At 40.9% G+C, this 17,969-nt stretch overlaps 1 protein-coding gene across 1 annotated transcript in view; it reads right to left on the bottom strand.

The window, feature by feature from the left end:
• Window positions 1–8,998: 8,998 nt before the first annotated feature.
• mrc2 (mannose receptor, C-type 2) overlaps window positions 8,999–17,969 on the bottom strand; it is a 91,713-nt gene continuing 82,742 nt past the window's right edge. Inside the window, exon 28 of the mRNA XM_057861579.1 lies at window positions 8,999–12,449. Within this exon, the coding sequence (XP_057717562.1) occupies window positions 12,202–12,449 (248 nt within the window). The 3' untranslated portion in view covers window positions 8,999–12,201. The remainder of the gene's footprint in view (window positions 12,450–17,969) is intronic.

The following is a 17,969-nucleotide window of genomic DNA, read 5'->3' as shown; positions in this document are numbered from 1 at the left end:
TTTTGAAATCGCTACACTGGCTTCCAGTGAGTCAAAGGATAGACTATAAAATACTACAAAACACTTAATGGCCTTGGACCAAAATACATGCTTGACTTGTTAGATTCCTATGAGACATCTAGACCCCTAAGGTCGTCTGGAACCGGTCTTCTGCATGTTCCAAGAACAAGAACCATGCAGGGTGAGGCAGCATTTAGTTATTATGCTCCTCATCTCTGGAACAAGTTACCTGAACGTCTGAAGTATGCTCAAACTGTTAGCTCTTTTAAATCAGGGCTAAAAACGCTTTTGTTTAGCACTGCATATCCATAACTGGCTATATATTTCAATCTACCTGCTTCCTATTCCTCTTGTGCTTATCTCCATTGCTGATTTCAATTATTATTAGTAGTAGTAGTTTTTGTTATATTTTTGTTTTATTTTTATTTATTTATTTTTATTCAATTTGTGATTAAATGCGATCTTTTGTCTTGGTTTTTACGTTGTATTGATTTAAATGTGATTTTTATGATCTTCATGTGATGTAAAGCACTTTGAATTGCCTTGTGTTGAATTGTGTTATATAAATAAATTTGCCTTGCCTTGCCTATAGAAATAACTGTGCCAAAACAGTTTTCTTTGCATTTCAGTAGTTTTAAGAGGTTTTACCCCCCACAAAAAAAGAAGAAAATAAATAAACAAAATTTCCGGCTCTGTAGCGACCTTCACGTCAGGGAGTTCCTGCTAGAAATTCTAGCCACTTTCACCCCTGCTCTTACTTGAATCAAATGTTTGGCTGCTCTACCAACCACTGCTAGAAATCCAGGCTGCCACTAAAACGCCAGCTTGGTTGAGTGTAATATATAATCACGAGGATGTTTCACTGCCATTGACGTCCACCGTCGTCAATGTCGACCGATAAATAAATTAAAAGTAAACACAGTGGCGCTTATTTTGCTAATAGAGTCGTCTGATTTAAAATGAAAATCTATTAGCAGCCAATTTAAAATTCAAGGCTTTTTTCTTTTGTCCTCGTCCCCTAAGGCCCGCAATGATCATCAACACGAGCGGCGATAAAAGGGCAACAAGCTTGATGATGATGCTAATGACGTGTTTGTTTTTTTCATTTTGAAGAGTACTTAGAAGAATTTGTCAAGCGTTGCCAGCTCCCGCTCCGCGAGCCCGCGACTCATTTCGGTACCCTCGTCGCTCGCGTATGAGAGCGGGTTGGTATTCTGGCCCCCCCGGCCAAATGCTGTCTTGTTGTCGACTAGGAGCAGACACGCTGTTGACTCTGCGTCTTTCTCTCGCTCACACACAGACAAATACACAAGCTCCTTTGTGGAACGTCTGACATTGCCAATTTCCCCGCCTGGCTCCATCTATCCTTCCACTCTCCCTGGAGACCAAAGACTGGGGAAACAAGAAAGACGGGTGAAATATTGGATGGAAGACCATAATAGATTTAAGATTTGTAGAGGAACCGTGCCCTAAAAATAAGAGTTTCTGCACATTTTCATACTTTGAGATGAAATGACATACCCTCACTGACAGATCGCCATCTGTCTGCGTCAAGTAAATACCGTATTTTTCTGACTATGAGTGTCACACCTGAATATAAGTGGCACCGACTGTCTTTTTGGCAATCGAGAAATGGCATAACACAGGCAAAAGGGAAAAGACGGAATTTTACATAGTGCGAAAAGAGGGATGGAAAAACACGTTTGTGGTATTAAAGTGTGGCCTTTATGCTCGGAGCCCTTTGTGCAAACGCATATTAAACCAGTAAAGCATCGAAAGTAAACTCTTTTGAATTATTTTGTTTGATATTGATTATCCAGCGACTCTCGCTGGTGAGTCACTAAATCGACCAGACTGTCTTTGTTGCAAAAACAAAAGTGCAACAAAAGTCTGAATGCGCCATCCCAAATTGCTGCTTGTGATTTGATTCCTTTCCGACGCCACCGCTTGTCCATTTCTATGTAAATGTTCTGCTCTGTGCAGCCGAGGAAGCTGAATTTAAATGGCGACTTGGCACAGAAAGGACAAGAAATGACCTGGAAGTCATTTTTGGAAATCCTGTTTTAAATATCATGACTATGGAAATATAAAGCTTTTAACCCCTTCATCCCTGAACATGTTGCTGAAGGACATAACACGTTCGTTTCTCTAAATCCGGACCTCGGTGCCACTTTTCCTGTCGTGTTTTCCACGTCTCTCTCCCCAAACACACCTGTATCAAATGATTATGTCATCAGCAACCTCTCCAGAAGCCTGATAATGCTCCTGATTATTTTGATTCAGGTGTGTTGGAGGAGGGAGACATGGAAAACACGACAGGAAAAGTGGCACTGCCCCAGGCCAAGCTCTCCTATTTTAATGCATACATTGCACTACCCTCCCCTCACAATCCCATCACGGTGCTGGGTAATAGCTACCAGCCGGGAACCTGGAAGCCACAGTAATAGGGTGGTAGGTGGGTCCCACACTTTTTTTCTATGGCATGGTTACCGGGGCGTGGCCTCCTTTCTGCCTGGGCTGCCGGCCACGGGAGTGGGGGGAGATCGGGGTTTCTGTCTCGCGTCGTGCCATGGCGGCTCCTCGGTGTCCTCCTGCCTCCGCCTCTCTTCTCTTCCGTCGCGGGTCGCTGGCTGGGGGGCGATGTATCGGCTGGATGTTGCCTGCTACGGCGGGGAGCCCTGCCCTGCCCTAGGCTGGGTGGGCTGCTGGGGGCCCCGTGGCGTGCCATGTGGCTGTGGCTCGTGGCCCGGGTGGGCGGACGGGGTTGGGGGCGGGCGTGGCGTCCCCTTTTGCCATCCCTGAAGGCCGCTTGATGGGTGCGCGGGTGGCCCAGGGGACCACCCTGGATTCCGGGTGTGGGGGGGTGAGGGCTCCTTTGCTGGGCTGCAAGAGGAGGGATGGGCTGCGCTGTGTAAATGGTGTTATATAGCGCTTTTCCACCTTTCAAGGCGCTCAAAGCACTTTACACTATCTCGCCATCCACGTACTGGTGACGCAGCACCAGGAGCAACGTGGGGTTCAGTGTAAGTAAACCCTCTGCTTAAGGAGACTTAAAGAGCAATTGAAACCAATTTTTACCAAACATTTTAAGTCAGGTGTGTGCCCCATCACTGATGAGTGGTTTAAAGCTGCATTGCCCGCAATAAAACACCTGGTAAGAATTGTCTTGATGACAAGCATTGTCTGATGTGCATCATGGCTCGGTCGAAAGAGCTGTCAGAAGACCTGCGATCAAGGATTGTTAATTTGTATAAAACTGGCAAAGAATACAAAACCATCTCTAAAAGTCTGGATGTTATCAAGCGACAGTCAGAGAAGTTGTCTACAAATGGAGAGAGTTTGGCACTGTTGCTTCTCTCCCAAGGAGTGGCCCTCCACCAAAGATGATGCCAAGAGTCCAGCGCAGAATACTCAGAGAGGTAAAAAAAGAACCCTAGAGTGTCTGCTAAAGACTTTCAAAAATCACTGACACACTCCAAGGAAGCCACTGCTGTCTAAAAATAATTGTTGCTCCTTTAATGTTCGCAAAAAGGCACTTGGACACTCCACAGACGTTTTGGCATAATATTTTGTGGACTAATGAAACCAAAGTTGAATTGTTTGGGAATAACACACAACGTCAAAGTCCAGACTTGAACCCCACTGAGATGCTGTGGCATGACTTAAAGACAACGATTCATGTCAGACATCCCAGTAATCTGACTGAACTACAGCAATTCTGTAGAGAAAATTGAGCCAGGGTGAGTCCTGATCGATGTGCCAGACTGATCTGCAGCTACAGGAAGCGTCTGGTTGAAGTTAGGGGGTGTGAACGAATATTTCATTCATGCTTATAAAAACACAAACATTAACTGCTGTGAAACTATATGCATTTTTTATGCTTTCATGTGAGACTGCATCCATGTTCATGTGCTCCATGTATTCCTTTGAACATTTTACAATGGGTATCTGTGGACTGCCTTATCTGATTTGACTCCCTCTTGTATCAGCTACAGCTAGTTTCCAAGGTCATAACTCAGGATGTCTTTCTGTGGAAAATCACCAGAGTTGGGCTGTAATAAGGTTCACTTTTGTTTTCGTAGAAGGTATTGTTTCATAGTAAGCAACATCCTTTCGTCTGTATATAGTGGCTTGACTTGTATTATCTCCTTCTACTTCTGCGTGATCACATCACTTGACTGGATCACGCCATTTGTGCCCTTGATATATATCTTGTTTATAAAGTCTTGGAAGCAGGCAAGCCTTGGCTGAGTTTGATTCTTTTCTCTTATTTGAGCTATTTGTTAATACTTGTCTCGGAGTTCAAAAGTGAACTTCCCTGACAGGGGGTGCCACAAAATATTAAATGTGATGGTTCACTTACTTATTTTTCCTCCCTTCTGTCATTGTTTGCATATTATCCTCATTAAAATGTGAAAACCTATAAATGGGTGTTTTTAGTTAAAGCAGACACTGTTTTTTCATCTGTGTGATTTTGACAATTATCAGATCATATTTGATGTTGATTTTATGCAGAAATGTGAGAAATTCCAAAAGGTTCAGATACTTTTTCATACCACTGTAGATGTGGGTATTTTTGATTAGTCCCAGAATCCATGGGAGCTAACCAGTATTCATTTTGTGGCTCATAGTTTACTTTCAATGGGGAGTTCAAATGTGGCTGCACTGACGACAGTAAACTTCCAGTCCATTTTAATGTGGACAGTTAATGATCATGTTTCAGTGGCATTGACAACAATATCCAAATGAATTGGATGTCTATCGCCATGGAGCCAGCCAATGACTCTTGCATTTCCAGCCATTTCAAAGCAGTTTCCAAACTGAGAGAAACTCATTATGGTTGAGGATTAGATCCATCTCTGTGAGGCCAAGATGCCCAGTGGAGAGGCCTGCCTGCCTGGCTGGCCCAGGCAATTTGGGCCAACAATAGAGCTCATTGGTCCATGTGTGTGTGTGTGTGTGGTTGATGTGAGATCTCCCACACATACACACTCACACTATTACAACCCATAATCAGAAGAGGCACCCCGTAATGTGTCCATAAGGAGGATGTTATCATTTTGGAATAAATGCGCACACACGTACATTCTAAGTGGGCTTTGCTTCCTGCCATCGCCATGGAAACCAGAGAGTAAACACACCGAGATTGGCTCGCTTGTCAGGCGCACACACCCGTGCACGCGGGCACTTATTCGCACATCAGGCCTATCTTTATTTCCCAGCAGGGTTGATGTTGTTGGAGAGTGATGATCGTCAGCTCTTCAAGGTGGGTCTGCAAGTTTGGGCGGCGTGGGGGTGGAGGGGGGGAGTTATGTAGGGTGCCGGCCGGGTGGGGTGTTAATAAAGGATTAGGCATCAAAGCGGAGAACGCCACGCTGCAGCGGCAGTCAAGCTTTCCATAAATTAACGTTTTGGGCTTTTTTTGTGGTTTGCTTCCTTATTGTTGGCTTTGAATGTGGTCAATGCACGCATACAGGGGTTTCTTTGTGTGTATTTACAATTGAAGTACTGAGGAATGCATTTTTGTTGTGTTAGGTCCAACAACTGTTTTGAACTCATTTCCTTTTTGGACACAGTAGCGACTTGAAAAATCAGAATTTCCAGTAAATTATGGAAATTTATGTTAGAAGAACCCCAATTTTTATGTTTTCTTCAGTAAGCGAGGGAATCCATTTTGAAAGTACCGTCTTATGACTAATGAACAGTGTTGTTAATCTTACCTTGAAAAAGTAATTAATTACAGTTACAAATTACTTCTCATTTAAAAAAAAAAAAAAAAAAAATGGAAAAAAAGAAAAAAAAAATGTTCTGAATCAACCGTTAAAGTTGTTAAAATTGCTCCCGTTATTACATTAGTTCCCATCTGTCTAGTTGCGACATGTGTAAGTTTTAAAACTGTTTCATCATTTAAAGATAGATATAAGTCAAGATTTTATCTAAAATGCTCCTAAATCGGCACAAAGTTACTTAGCTTTGCTAGGAAGGTTCTCTACAACAGAGCCTTCCTGAGAGGTCTACTGCTTTAAGATGGTGGCTGTTTATTAACGCATCTAGTTCAACATATACATATATCTTGCTAATGCCACCGTGTCTGTCATTTGCATCTAGTTCTATAGTATGTGATATCTAACGTAGCATCATGTGGGCGTAGTTTGTAGGCTATCGGCTACAAACAGGTATTATATGAGCCACCTAGCACCGCGTTTGCAACGGTGTCCCCACTCCTGCTCTGCTCTCTCGTCTCCGTGAGCCCGTCTCTCTCAAACTTTTCTCGCATCATTCAACCAACATACTAACGCATAGTAACGCACGCCTTTCCCGCCTCAGTAACAGTAACGGCGTTGCCAAGATGAGAAAAGTAATTAATTAGATTTATTGTATAATTTACAAAAGGGTGCTTTTTATTTTTTTATAAATGCAAGCCGCATTGTGTTGCACTATGTTTGGTGCACAGATAAGGGGCATGTTAGACACATTCTAATTCGTTTGTTTTGTTTTTTTCTACGAATCTTCAAAATAAAAATGACATCAAAATTCAGATTCCTTCATTGCATTCCTTAATTTTATCAAAGCAATTAAACATAATTCATTAATATTGCATCAATACCTCAGGAATTGGCATCTGAGGTGTCCTGTAATAATTTCGCAGCATTTTTTACACACAAAGTACTAATGATTAGACAGACTGTGTGCAACTCCGGATTAACAAATGTTACACTAAATGCCTCCCAACATGTCCCCCACGTCAATCTTAGACAGTTTAGCCTCTTGGACTATGCCACTTTAACAGAAATTGTGTCGAAACTAAAGCCCACAACATGCTGCCTTGACATCCTTCCTTCAAACTTTTTCAAAACTGTTTTTCATTGCATAGCCCCAGACATACTTCAGATTATAAATACTTCCCTCCAAACAGGAGAGTTTCCTCAGACTTTAAAAACTGCAGTAATAAAACCTCTCCTAAAAAAACCTAATCTGGATGCCTCAACCATTAGTAATTACAGGCCAATATCAAATCTGACATTCCTGGGGAAAATTATCGAAAGGGTTGTGTTTGAACAGATCCAGACTTTTATGATCCAAAACAATCTTTTTGACTCATTTCAGTCTGGATTTCGGCCACAACACAGCACCGAGACCGTGCTTATCAAAGTCCTAAATGATATTCGTCGGAATACCGATGCAGGCAAATCATCTGTTCTGCTACTATTGGATCTCAGCGCCGCATTTGACACGGTTGATCACAACATACTACTCAGCAGATTGGAACAGTGGGTAGGGCTTACTGACACTATTCTTCAGTGGTTCACATCCTATTTACATGATAGGGATTTCTTTGTGTCAATCGGAAATTATCAGTCAGAACGAACCAAATTCACGTGTGGAGTCCCTCAAGGGTCAATTCTTGGACCACTCTTATTTAACATCTATATGCTTCCGTTAGCTCAGATAATGGAACAGTATGACATCTCCTATCACGCCTATGCAGATGACACACAACTGTACATTTCTGTGTCCCCACATGATTATAGTCCCTTAGTCTCCCTGAGTAAATGCATTCATCAAATCAATGAATGGATGTGCCAGAATTTTCTCCAGTTAAATGTGGAGAAAACAGAGGTGATCATTTTTGGGCCAAAAAAGGAAAGGTCAAAGATAAGCAGCCAACTTAGCACAATGTCACTTACAGCTACAAATCAAGTCAGAAACCTTGGCGTAATTATTGACTCAGACCTAAAATTTGATAGCCATCTAAAGTCCGTCACTAAATCCGCTTATTACCACCTAAAAAATATAACCAGAATTAAGGGGCTTCTGACTCAACAAGACATGGAAAAACTTATGCATGCATTCGTTTTCAGCAGATTGGACTACTGCAACGGTATATTTACAGGTCTTGATAAAAAATCAGTCAGGAAGCTGCAGCTAGTACAGAATGCTGCAGCCAGAGTCCTCACAAATACAAGGAAGCTGGACCACATTACACCGGTTTTGAAATCGCTACACTGGCTTCCAGTGAGTCAAAGGATAGACTATAAAATACTACTGCTCGTCTACAAAACACTTAATGGCCTTGGACCAAAATACATGCTTGACTTGTTAGATTCCTATGAGACATCTAGACCCTTAAGGTCGTCTGGAACGGGTCTTCTGCATGTTCCAAGAACAAGAACCAAGCAGGGTGAGGCAGCATTTAGTTATTATGCTCCTCACCTCTGGAACATGTTACCCGAAGGTCTGAAGTATGCTCAAACCGTTAGCTCATTTAAATCAGGGCTAAAAAACGCTTTTGTTTAGCACTGCATATCCATAACTGTCTATATATTTCAATCTACCTGCCTTCTATTCCTCTTGTGCTTATCTCCATTGCTGATTTCAATGATTATTATTAGTAGTAGTTTTTGCTTTATTTCTATTTTTGTTTTATTTTTATTTATTTATTTTTATTCTGTGATTAAATGCGATCTTTTGTCTTGGTTTTTACGTTGTGTTGATTTAAATGTGATTTTTATGGTTTTCATGTGATGTAAAGCACTTTGAATTGCCTTGTGTTGAATTGTGCTATATAAATAAATTTGCCTTGCCTTGCCTTGTAATGAAGTTCAACTTGATGCAGTTATCAGACAACTAGTCACGTGGTGCATCACTGTAAGGAAAATATACATTTAATATTGAAGGATCATGATGTATTTTTTAGCAAATTTAGTCATTTTGATAGTAGGCTAATATAGTTAATACAGATACATACAGCATGTGTTGCCTTCATTATAATGCTAATTAGGCTTTTCATTTTTTGCGGCAGACATGTTTGTTTTTTGTTATTTTGGCCTAATATGGCTCTTTCAACATTTTGGGTTGCCGACCCCTCTAGGGCGTGAAAAATCTCAAATCAATTTTGGGGTTTGAAATAATTTAGTTTTAAACCTGGATTAGGGTTTCAAATTAGTTTTATAATTCAAGAATGAAAAGAGGACCAAGCACAAGCAAAGTACCCCATCTGCCGGAAAACCACAAACATTGCAAGTATTTTATGAGTCATAACCGAAACCCCTTTGAATTGCTTAATTTAAATAAAAAACATTCAAAAGCAATATAAAGTGACGAGTATTGCATTTATCTACACGTTTTGATTGTGCCCAAAACGCTTTTCATTAGCTCTTATTGACACACTGCTATCCACCCACTTGGGTAAGTGCCTTGCCCAGGAGCACTTGGACAGTAGGAAGTCAAAGTCGGGAATCGAACCACCATTTCAGCTATCAAATGCGCCACAGCCGACCGATACGTCTAAAATAATTACAATACAGTATCATTCCAAAATCAATCAATAATGTAAGCAAAAAGTTCAGAGAACATACAGACCGTTTTATTCATCATTTCATATAAAAACATATTTGCCTAAAGGGACTTCCGGTCATATTCACAGCGACAACGTGGGGCATAATTGAAGGAGATTGTCACACGCACGCAAGTCCACACTCACACACACGCCATGACTGACGGCTCATCATGAAACTGCAGTAAAGCAAACGGCCGCTAGAGGGAGAACGACCTCTTCCTACCTCCTTCGCCTTCATCCCCCACGCTTGAGCCCTTCTTCACCTTCTCTTTGTCCCTTTTTTCCTCCACACCCCCCACCCCTAGTCCTCTTCTCTGATTGGTTCCAGACGTGCCACTGGGCTCTTCTTGCCGACTCAACATTCCACAGCTGGAGACCCACCACACACATACACTCAAGCGCAAAACACACACACCTTCTCCTCCTCCCCCTCTCCATGTCGGTCCAAATCCATGCAGCAGCAACAGCACACAAAAAGCATTCCTGCAGGCGGGGGAAAATGGGGAAATAATCCTAAATCTGCTTTTTGGGGGGTAAAAACAACACTGTGGTATTTACATTGGTGTCAAGAGGGGGGACCTCCTATGTTCCAAAAACAACAAACAGAAAGAAGCAAGGAAAGTCTCCAAATACTTTGAAAGACAAAAAAAAAAAAAAAAAAAAAGCAACGAGAAAAGAGAAGGATAATAACCAAGAAACAAAAGAATCACAAGATTTCAAAACTAGGACTTGAGCTCATTCAGTGCCATTGACGGCTTTTGGACACCCGTCATCCTCAGTGGGACTGAATGAGTTAAGCCAGAGGTGTCAAACTGGTTATGAGAGTTTACAGTCAGTCATCCCAATTTAAGTCAATTGGACGTCTATTGTAGACCGTGGAAGCAAAAGAGCTCATTTTGGGTCTCCTCCTTGTAAGTGTAGCATACGTACGGGCCACTTCCTGTTTTCCAGGCGACTTCCTTTTGGTTTCAAGGAATTTATGGGCAGGCAAGAAAATGGGTCAGGGGTGTGGCATTTTTTGCCACGCGGCAAAATTGATTTTGCTATGTGGCATTTTTTGACATGTAGCGGCAAAATCCATTTTGCCACATGGCAAAAAAAATGCCACATGGCAGAATCAATTTTGCCACATGTCAAAAAAAAAAAAAAAAGCCACAAAATTGATTCTGCCATGTGCCATTTTTTTTGCCACGTTGCAAATGGATTTTGCATTGTGGCATTTTTTTGCCATGTAGCAAAAAGGATTTTGCTATGTGTCATTTTTTTTACATGTAGCATTTTTTGCCACATTTTGCTATGTTGTATTTTTTTTTACATGTAGCATTTTTCCAACATTTTTCTATGTGGCATTTTTTGACAGGTAGCGGCAAAATCCATTTTGCCACATGGCAAAAAATATGCCACATGGCAGAATCCATTTGGCATTTTTTTGCCATGTGGCATTTTTTTGCCACGTTGCAAAATTGATTTTGCCATGTGGCAAAAAGGATTTTGCTATGTGCCATTTTTTTTACATGTATCATTTTTTTTTGCCACATTTTGCTATGTTGCATTTTTATGACATGAAGCATTTTTTTGCCACATGGCAAAAAAAAAATGCCACATGCCATAATCAATTTAGCCACATGGCAAAAAAAAAAAAATCAATTTTGCCAAATGGCAAAAAAATCCCACATGGCAAAAAAATGCCACATGCCAAAATCAATTTAGCCACATGGCAAAAATAAAAAAAATTTGCCACATTGCAAAAAAAGTGCCACATGGCAGAATCAATTTTGCCACATGGCAAAAAAAAAATCCATTTTGCCACATGGAAAAATCCATTTTGCCACACAGCAAATACCACTTTTTGTTCTCGGCCCTGCTGATTGTTCGCATCGACTTCGATTTTTAAAACAAATGGGGAAGTAACGTATGCCGTAAGGCAATCAGCACATTTGTATTTTTTTTTGTGTGAAGCAGGGTTCCGCCACACACCTCAAAGTTAATTAGTGATGCTGAAAGCAATACAGACCCTCTCAAGATACGAAAGCGGTGTCATTAAACTAGTTGTCCGTCGACATAGTATAAGAAATGTTATGATTTTTTTTTTTTTTATTAAGGTTAAAAAGTGTTGCTTTAATCCACTGACGGCACTAGAAGTCTATTCCATTTTTGAAACAAATGTGAGCCAAGTGCGCACTGTCAAAATAAAAGCATGTGATTCTGTATGTACGGTATGAATGAGCTACAACCTATCCGTCAAGCAGAACAACCCCGACCCCTGATGGGCTGCAATTGACTGCCAATTGAGTATGGCAGTCAAAAGGGTTGCTCTCATGGGAGCGTACGCGAATGTTCCAAAACAAAGCAAGCGTGAAACAACTAAGCCTCACATGGAAAGAAGAAGAGAAAATTGCTGACTCATCTCCAGGTGGAGGCAGAAGGGAGCCAAAAGACACAAAGCAGCAACACTGGAAGCCAAAGAAAAGTGCAAGAGCAGAGCAGGAGGTCACGTCACTGGAAATTCGGGCCGCTCCTCCTCCTTTGGATGCCGACGTGTCGGTAGGGAGGGAGGCGGCAAGAAAACGGCCATTTGGCTGCGCTGGCGCAAGCAGCTCGGAGACGATTCTGCCTCAATTATTTCCAGACTTAAAGGGGACATATCATGAAAAGTAGTTTTCAGTCACCAATCAGGAATGAAATCAAGCACACTATTTGGAGGAAAGCATGTCACAGACACACTTGAGGCAAATGCACAATATGTCTCCTTTAAACTGAGATGCTGCTGCGCTCTACACAGCCTTTGACGTTTTAGGGGGATTCTTTTTCTCTCGATTTCTCTCAATTTTTGGCTTGACAAAATAAAAGTTCCGACGCTTCTACTCGGGCTGCTCGTTCAGCTCCATGTCCGACACCAGGATGTTCTTCTCCACCTGCTCGCCGCGGCCCGAGTGCGTGCGGCTGTAGCGGGCGCCGTCGTAGGACCCCCGCACGCCCACCCCGCCACGCCGCCGGTACAGGTAGATGACGCCCACGATCAAAACGACCAGCACGACGCCCGTCACTAGGATCACGATCAGCGTGGGCAGGTGATCGCCGCTCAGCAGCTCGGCGGGGGACTCCACAACTACGAAAGAAAAAGAAAAAAAAAAACTCTTGAGTGAGGTAGGCATGTGGTGGTTACCGGTTTCAAGGTTTACCGTGGTATGAAAACGTCATAGAGTAAATAGAGTTCATTAGAAGTGTCGGAACACGTGGGGCGAATAAAGAGGACGCTGAGATACACACATACACATACAGTAGAGGTGCCTCTTAGCCAATAGGGAATGGGACGTACTACGTCATTGTTTGGACGCGCCCCCATGCTGGCAATATGATTCACTTCCGGTTCGGCAGAGTCAATGCGGATTGTAACGTGTGGTCGTGCTAAGCTAACTCTTTCGGTGTTTTAGAAAGAAAATATGGGTGCTTATTGTTGCGTTACCGGGTGCAACAGTGTCTCCTACGACAAAAAAAGGGGTTAGGAAAAATGGACTCACTTTTCACCGTTTTCCTGCATGGAGGACCAAATATCAGATCACGAAGGTACGACAGATGGCTGGATTGCAGCGGTTCGTCGGAAAAGCATTTCTTATGATCATATTTCTGCTGGAATGAGAGTGTGTTCCCGTCATCTCTACTCTTGTAAGTTGAACGATTTATCCGTTTTGGTTTCAATACGTTTTTTTTTTGTTTTTTTTTTTTTTTTACCATTGTGTAAATCTGCCTCGGTAGCAATGCTAACCTACTCCTCCTCCTCACCTACCTGTTATGCTCCTAGGAAAACCTGCATATGAAATGCTGACAACACATCCCGATTGGTCACCATATCTCTTCTTGGGTTATTCTGAGGTCAAGCGCACCACATCGGAGCGTTATGAGTGGTTGGAAAGGCGAAGAGTGCACGCTGAAACTTCAGTTTGCTCTGCTCTTACAAACACGAGCCCAAGTGTTGTTGTGAAAAGTCAATAAAATATGAATACCAAAACATGACTTGAACAACTTCTTGACAAACTGTAACTGCTTGTTGTTTACTTCAGGTCTTCATAATAAACAGGTGTAATAATTACAAAGTCAGGTGACTTAATTTTGTTATTCTATTTGGAGTATGCATTGACAATTTTTGGACAGTGTTGTAAGTAATGCAATTTCTCCAATACGATATTTGAATTGACAGTTTAATATCTTTAAATTAGTGCAAACAAGGCCCACCCTCTGACGGTGGCAGCAAATATTATATAATAAATTATAAGTAATACACAAATACAAGATCACAATAAACGTGTCTTTGTCAAAGTAGTTTAAAACACTATTTACTGGCCTTGGGTAAATTGCCAGACAGGATAAATATGTGCTTTAAAGTTCTTGCGTTTCCATTTTAAGTATTGCAAGTACTAGTCTCCAACACAGTATTTGAACTGACAGTTTAAAACCATTTTAGTACAAAATGGCCCCCACTCTGGCAGGGGGCAGCAAATATTATAATACATAACATTATAAAAAGCTATATACTATATAAATACAAGATCACAACAAAACCTGTATTTTTCAAAGCAGTTAAAAAACATCCAGTGGCCTTAGGTAAATAAAGGTGTATAAATATGTACTTTACAGTTCTTGCATTTCTATTTTAGGTATTGCAACTTTTCCAACACTATTTGAATTGACAGTCTAAAGTCTACATTAGAGCAAATAAGAATATTATAAATTAAAAATAATAATAGAATATATAAATTCAACATTACAATGAAACGTGTCTTTGTCAAAGTGGTTAAAAAAACACAAAAAAAAAACACGTCACTGGCCATAGTTAAATAGCCAGTCAGAATAAATATGTGCATTAAAGTTCTTGCATTTTCACAAGTTATAAGCCCGCAGTTCATCGACAAGAAGGGCAGACCCAGATGGCGTCTGCTGCAGGGGCTTGTTTGAGTCCGACACAGGACAAATGGAACCACTCCATTGAACAAATTTTCTTTGTCAAATGATCCAAGAAGAGAGATGGTGACCAATCGGGATGTGTTGTCAGCAGGTTTACCTAGGAACACAACAGGTAGGTGAGTCGTAGTAGGCGAGCATTGCTCCCGAGGCAGATTTACACAACGGTGTAAAAAAACGAAAACGTATTGAAACCAAAAATGTATAAATCGTTCAACTTACAGAGTAGAGATGACAGGAACACACTCTCATTCCAGCAGAAATATGATCATAAGAAATGCTTTTCCGACGAACCGCTGCAATCCAGCCATCTGTCGTACCTTCGTGATCTGATATTTGGTCCTCCATGCAGGAAAACGGTGAAAAGTGAGTCCATTTTTCCTAGCCCCTTTTTTTGTCGTAGGAGACGCTGTTGCACCCGGTAACGCAACAATAAGCACCCATATTTTCTTTCTAAAACACCGAAAGAGTTAGCTTAGCACGACCACACGTTACAATCCGCATTGACTCTGCCGAACCGGAAGTGAATCATATTGCCAGCATGGAGGCGCGTCCAAACAATGACGTAGTACGTCCCATTCCCTATTGGATGCTAGGAATGCTAGGCGATAGCCAATGGCAGAGCAGTTATGAGTGTTATGTTCAGTAAACTCCGGGAGCTGCGAGTACCAGTCATCAAAGGCGGATGTACTATTCCGGCAAAGTAGACGATCGCCTTAGGCCCCCAACCAGTAGGGGGCCCCCAACCAGCTACCCTTGCCCCAACGAGCAACGGCTTGGGCCACCGGAGCCAGCAGCACCCCCAACTATTCGTCATGTATAATTATGTCAGCATACCAAACAAACAAATAACAAAACAAGACAGCCATTTGAATGCTGCATTTATATTACACCCCCCCCCCCCCCCCACACACACACACACACACACAACTACAATGGACTGTTCCACGACAACGGACAGAGTATCAGTTGCCTAGCTTCATTTAGCGCCGTTTAGCATCCCTTAGCTCCGTTTAGCTGTTCGTTAGCTTCACTTAGCTCTCCCGTGGTTTTCACGCCACTAAGCTCGCTATTTTTACAGCTCACTTGCTACTTTGCACGTCGGCTATCATTTATTTCGAACACATGAACGAACGTGCTCTCCATGAGAGCCAAAGTGCAGTGAGGGAGAAGTTAAGAACAGGCCTCTAATGCCTCTTTTAACTTTCTTCTTCTTCTTCACACCGAACATAAAATACACGACAGCACACCCTGTGGCGAAACAATGTAGTACAGTTCCAATCAGTCATACAATAACACTCAAAGCACGTCATGTTCATCATATAAATAATGATTTCTGGAGTTAATCCCACATACTTCAGAATTAATATTATAATATGTTGAGTAAATACTACATAATACAGATTCGACACTAAGAATAGCTTTCAAATGACACTCTACATGACAAATATGATTGGCAATGAATAATTATTATACTACTATTATGCATAGTAGTAAGCCTGTCGCATTATGCAATAATTCTATTTATCGCGCGATAAATAAAAATGAAGGCGGTAATTTTTCCGCTGCGATTTATTGCCTCCCATGCACGTGCGTGCGGCAGACTTGCTGTTAAAAGTTCGGATTCCTTGTTACCAACTGCCTAAAATGCATCGTCGTTCCAGGGCAGCTATTTTTCGGCACAACGCCGGATATTTGAGTGGCAAATTCAGAGCGCTGTGCTTCAAACTCGTCCTGTTTATGAAAGTCGATTGTCATATGCTGGTGTTGTGTAGTAACGAGCAGACGTAACTTCAGCAGCAATGCTAACTTTTTTAATGTGCGCGCACACACTAGATATCATGAAATGGCAAACTAGATGTGCTACCCTTGCCATGGGACACGTGAGCCCATTGTGATTATGGGACACGTAGTCCATATACTACATCAATGAATTATAAACTGAATGGAAGTTAAGAAGGCCAAATCAATCCAAACCAGTGACTATAGATAATGTTGCAAATATTGTTAATTCAGTACGTGACACAGATGGATTCGGACCACAAATAGGATGTCTTGCTCATGTAGTAAACCTAGCTGCTAAGACAGCTGTAAGCAATCAACAGTGTGCCTTGCCTCACTTTGCAAACAGTAAAGATTGTTCTCAGCACTTTTATACAAAAATGTTTCAGATCAGTAAGAAGTAAGCACATAAATATTATGCACTAAAATGCATGTTTATATGATGGCAATTTAATTTTTGCTCGTTAGCAAAAAAAAATAAAAATAAAAAATAAAAATGAAACTTTTTTTTTTTTTTTTTTTTTTTTACAGAGCATTAAATGTATTGAATCGGATTGAAAATCGTGTCCCCCGTATCAAAATCGTACCAAACCATGACTTAACTGTATCGTTGCATCCCTATGAAACACCATTTCAGAAGCTATGACGGGAAAAGTTTTCATTTGCCTAAATGCTTAAGTTATTAAGTGCAATTTTTTTTCTTTTTTATTTTAACACAATTTATTCTGTGTCTCTGTACGATATCAATATTGTTGTTTTTTACTTAAGAGGCATGGTCTATTGTTTTTAGTTGTGATTTCTTAAAAAGTATTTTTGAATTTATCTATTAATATATTAATACATATTTTCACTGTGTTATTGTAAATTGGTTAAAAAAATTGGGGGGGCGCAATAATATCGCATACCGCAATAATTTATGAGAATAATTATCGCACACTAAAATTTGTTATCGCGACAGGCCTACATAGTAGTATACTATAATAATATTGCTAGATTTTTTTTTTTTTTTTAGAATTGTTTTGAATCATGTTGGAAAGGCAAAGTCAGTGTTCTGAATCTGTTTGCTTTCCATTCTTTTGCACAAGTAAATGCTATCAGCATTTAACCTCATTGTTTATTTGTGATTAATTATTGTTATTTACATGATTATTTGTACTTTAATAAAGAATTTAAGGGTTCCAAAATAGATTTGTGAATTAATAAGCAGCAACAAAAATTTAATTGCTAAATCAGTAAAAAAAAAAGAAAATTATGAATTCATCGTAAAACTAGTTGGCTGACTAATCAGGAGAAAATTTGTCGTTTAGAACAGCCCTAGTGTAACGGAACATATTTCCTCCACACCCTTCTCACCTTTTTAACCCCTGATCCATGAATAGGGCCCCTGGATATGTTCACCTTAGGCCCCAAAATTGCCAAGTCTGCCACTGCCAGTCATATTAAATTTTTGCCTTTTGTATCCTGAAATGCCTTTCTTAACAAGAGGCAATAGTTTCCTGTTGAGGCGTAAGTAGAGGTACCACTGTATCTTTTACAGCAAGGGTGTCCAAACTTTTTGCAAAGGGGGCCAGATTTGGTGTGGAAAAAATGTGGGGGGCCGACCTTGGCTGACGTCCTTTACGTAGAACAATATATTTAAGGACATTTTAGCAAGCCATTTTTTGTGTCACATTTGCTGTATTTAAAAAAAAAAAAAAAATTCAACAATCTCGCAACTAGCCTTTGTGGTGTTCTCTTTTACTCTCGGGCTCATGCGAAATACTGCTGCTGTGAAATTAAACTAGCTTCAAGTTGCTTCAATTTCTCGCTGGGTATCATTCCTGTAATCTTGTCGTACATGTCAGCGTTTCTTGTTTAGTAATATCGCCTCACATTGAACTCTTGAAAA

This window comes from Corythoichthys intestinalis, chromosome 16 (genome assembly GCF_030265065.1).
Source record: "Corythoichthys intestinalis isolate RoL2023-P3 chromosome 16, ASM3026506v1, whole genome shotgun sequence".
In the NCBI taxonomy this organism is placed as follows: Eukaryota; Metazoa; Chordata; class Actinopteri; order Syngnathiformes; family Syngnathidae; genus Corythoichthys; species Corythoichthys intestinalis.
This window is presented reverse-complemented; position numbering and strand designations above follow the sequence as displayed.